Source organism: Rana temporaria, chromosome 1 (genome assembly GCF_905171775.1).
Source record: "Rana temporaria chromosome 1, aRanTem1.1, whole genome shotgun sequence".
Taxonomy (NCBI): Eukaryota; Metazoa; Chordata; class Amphibia; order Anura; family Ranidae; genus Rana; species Rana temporaria.
This window is the reverse complement of record NC_053489.1, coordinates 370798913-370802767: the sequence shown is the minus strand read 5'-3', so window position 1 is coordinate 370802767 and position 3855 is coordinate 370798913. Positions and strand designations below refer to the sequence as shown.

General features: G+C 40.5%; 1 protein-coding gene across 1 annotated transcript; it reads left to right on the top strand.

Annotated features, from left to right (window-relative positions):
* The first annotated feature begins 1685 nt into the window (after nucleotides 1-1685).
* LOC120910902 lies at nucleotides 1686-2972 on the top strand. Its single transcript, XM_040322502.1, has 2 exons — nucleotides 1686-1832; nucleotides 1914-2972. The coding sequence occupies exons 1-2, from the start codon at nucleotides 1702-1704 to the stop codon at nucleotides 2872-2874; spliced, it is 1092 nt and encodes a 363-aa protein (XP_040178436.1). The 5' UTR covers nucleotides 1686-1701; the 3' UTR covers nucleotides 2875-2972.
* The last annotated feature ends 883 nt before the right edge of the window (nucleotides 2973-3855 follow it).

Sequence of the window (3855 nt, the reverse complement as noted above, 5' to 3'; positions counted from 1 at the left end):
TATAAGGACAATGTTTTGAAAAAAACTACCTGGGTTGAAATTACCAAAAGCCTTTTGCCAGAGTGGAGCATGTGCTCATCCCAAATTCAAGCTGACAAAGGTAAGTTTTATTTCTTTTTTTATTCCCTAACTTAAAATTATATTTCTAAGTAGACCCCAATAACTACAGTGCGTACCCCCACAAATCCAGACCAGGCCCTTATCCAAGCATGCATTCTGTCAGGGCATGTAAAGTGTGCTAACCCATACCATGCCACATGTTTTCTATATTGGCATGGTGTTTTAGCTAAATCATAATGCACCCTGTCCCCATGTTGCTGGTGGCAAGGGACTCATTCCCACACCCTTGATCATTGTTTGTATGAGTCTGCGTGTGTGTCTATTAACAAAATATGTTCACTCACTTTACCAAGTATGTTTGCAGATCCTTGGGGGAGTGACTATCTGTATTTGTCATCCTATTTTGACGTTATTGGCCATGCTGGTCTTACAAAGACATCATCTTCTGTACAATGACACCCAGCAGAACACACATAACAGTGTCACACAGCAACGCTTTTTTTTTTTAAACAAAATTCAGGTAGAGAATAACTTAGGAGTCCTTGATATTTTTAAACAAAAATTTTTTTTTTTTTTTTCAAGCTGCATTAAAATTACACATAGTGACATTTTTAGCTCAGTATGTTATGTTTTAATATTTAAAGGGCCATATATTTTTATGGTAACACCACATATTTTTTTTTTAAATTGCCTGCATCTGCCAAGGTAACTCGTCAGATGGCGACATAAAGTAATTTAGGAATTGATCTCTAATCAATTTCCCACTGGTAGTGCCCCTAGTCAAATTCCACTGTGCCGCCTCCATGTTATGCATCATGGAATCCTCAAAATCAAATCCATCACGTTCTCGCACATAGTTGTGCAGTGCACATGCAGTTTTGACAGCAGAGACAGCATGCTCCAGACTGAGATTGATGGCGGTGTGCAATATTCTCCATTTATTGCAAAGAATTCCAAATGCACACTCTACTACTCGACGTGCCCTAGTGAGCCGATAATTAAATATTCTTTTATCATTGGTCAGCGCTCTACTTGAGAATGGTCTAAGAAGATTTTTCCCAAGGGCAAACGCTTCGTCCCCTACAAAAACAAATGGGTGGGCTGGCTCATTTGTTCCGGGCAAGGACGAATCGTTAGGTAAATCCAGACTATTCTCCCTTAGCATTCTCCCAAATGTGGAATGACTAAATACACCAGAATCAGAGCTGCTGCCATAAGCACCCACATCAATATAAATGTATGTATATTTGGCATCTACCACTGCCATTAATACAAAAGAAAAATATTTTTTATAATTAAAAAACGGACTCCCACTATCAAATGGCCTCAGGATGCGAATGAGCTTCCCATCGATGGCTCCCACATAGTTTGGAAAATTACATCTCTCCCAGAATTCCTCCGATATCTTCAACCAATCTTCTTTTGTAGGCTTTTTGAAGACCAATGGGTTTAGTACATCCCATAAAACAATGCATGTTTCATGTACAATGCCAGATATTGTTGATTTTCCAACCTTGAACTCATAGTGGAGACTTCCAAATGAATTCCCTGTAGCTAGGTACCTTCAACAAATAAGAAATATTAAATAATTATTATCTTATCTGTTTTTCAGTGGAATACATAAAGAATAGGTGGCGTAGCATGCGTGATGCCTTCAAAAAATACAACAAACATCTAAGAGAAGTGAGGAGTGGCTCGGGTGCACCAGCTAGAGTACCCTATATGTATGCAGAGGACCTTGCCTTCTTGAAACCACTCATAGAGATGAGAGAGTAAGTTATCCTCTACATCATCTATGTATCGTGACTATATATTTAGCATTATTAATGTTTTTTTTTTTTTTTTTTAAACAGGACCGAAGCAAGTTGGGACGAACAGGATGTCTTGGAGGATCAACCAGAGAGCCATTCTGAGGCCCAATCGGTGGCAGCAGTTTGCATTGATCCAAATGAGGAAATACCAGAAATGCAACTTGGGTCAAATCTATGGGTCACAAACCCAGAGAATGAGTCTGGATTGGCTGAGCCTATGCCTGGACCCTCCTCTGCTCCTGCAACCATTGCTCGGCCTGCCAAAGTGGCACGTAAGCGAACGCCAGTATCGCAGACGGACATAAGCGAGCGTCTACTGGAGATGTTACAACAAATGGCTGGAAAGGTGGATGCTTTCTTATGTCCGGCTACAATACTGGCGCTTAATTTTGTACCATTGATCAAAAAAGTTCTACCTGAGAGATATTTAGAAATGCGAACCACAGTAGAACACGTTCTGCAGTCATTTACAGTGCCAAGCGAGGAAGCAACATTGGAAAGGCCATATGTAACAAAAGAAACAACACACATACACTTACCAATGTCAGGCCAGTACCCAGACCCAGGAAACCAACCTTACCCCTATGTTCCTCCATCCTATACTTCCAGCTTTCAGGAGCCATCTTCAATATATGAGGTACAACAGAGGCAAACTCCCTATCCCATCCCATCCCCAATCCCTTCAATTAGGCCACAAACACAAATGCAGGGGATGTATGTGCCACAGCAACATTGGCCACAGCACCATGGGCCACAGCACCATGGGCCACAGCAACATGGGCCACAGCACCATGGGCCACAGCAACATGGGCCACAGCAACATGGGCCTCAGACACATGGGCCTCAGACACATGGGCCTCAGACACATGTGCCACAGCAACATGGGCCACAGCCACATGGCGAGTCTAGCCATGCTTCAAGCACTGACATTGATGAAACTACTTCAGCAAGTCAATACTACTCAGAGACACCATTATTTACCAAAACATATCAACATCTCTAAAGTTTACGTTATGCCCACAGTAAACAAGCATGTGTGCATTTTTTGGATCAAAGTTTAGTCCTGAGGTAAACTTGAAGGCAAAGTTTTTATTTTTTATATTATTACAAGAAAATATATGTTGTCTATTTCTTTATTTTTTTGGGAAAAGTAAAAAATAAAGATATTTTTGGGCATCTTATGTCTGGTTGTTCATTTCTAATTACAGATGTTGGATAGTTGAACACAAAAAATATTACATGCTTCAACATAAAATTAAAAATGCACATAGGTGGGGAAAAGTACCTTAATGTGATTAATAATCTTTGTGCAGGCTGGATGCTTGCTCTGAAGCATGTGTTCTGTCGCTCCAAACTAGGGTACGTTAGTCCTAACAATTCATCAAAACTTGAAAAAAAGAAAAATAACATAAAAATAAATATTTACTATGGAACAATGGAGAAAGAAAATGTTTAGCAAAAAAAAATAAAAAATCACCTGGTTATTGACATGCGTGTGTAATTAAAAAACTTGTCTTCATGCCCACGGAGATCTTCATACAATATCATGAACTGCCCTCTTTCATCCCTATTTGCAATGATAGGATGAACCCAGTATCTTCTTCTTCTCCTCCTCCTTCTCCTCCTCTCAACTTCCAGCAAGATTTCTGCTGTTGCAGCAACAACTGTAGGCATGATCATGGGCAGGGCAGCACACATTTCTTCAGAAATCCAAATCCAATTCCACACAATACTGAATGCTCGTGAAAAAGGAAGAGTCCAAGAAAGGTCACTCCCTTTTATTACCTACATCATCACACAGCTAACAATGATTGGCCCTCACCAAAAACGCAGCTCGGAAAATAATTTCTTCTAATTCGCACCCGATCCGCAGCTAAACCGCAGTTGATTCGCAGAACACCCTCTAGAGAAATTTGCAACGACAACGCAGCTCGAAAACGCAACGCACTAGTGTGATTCCGGCCTTAAAGACAAGCCTGTTGAA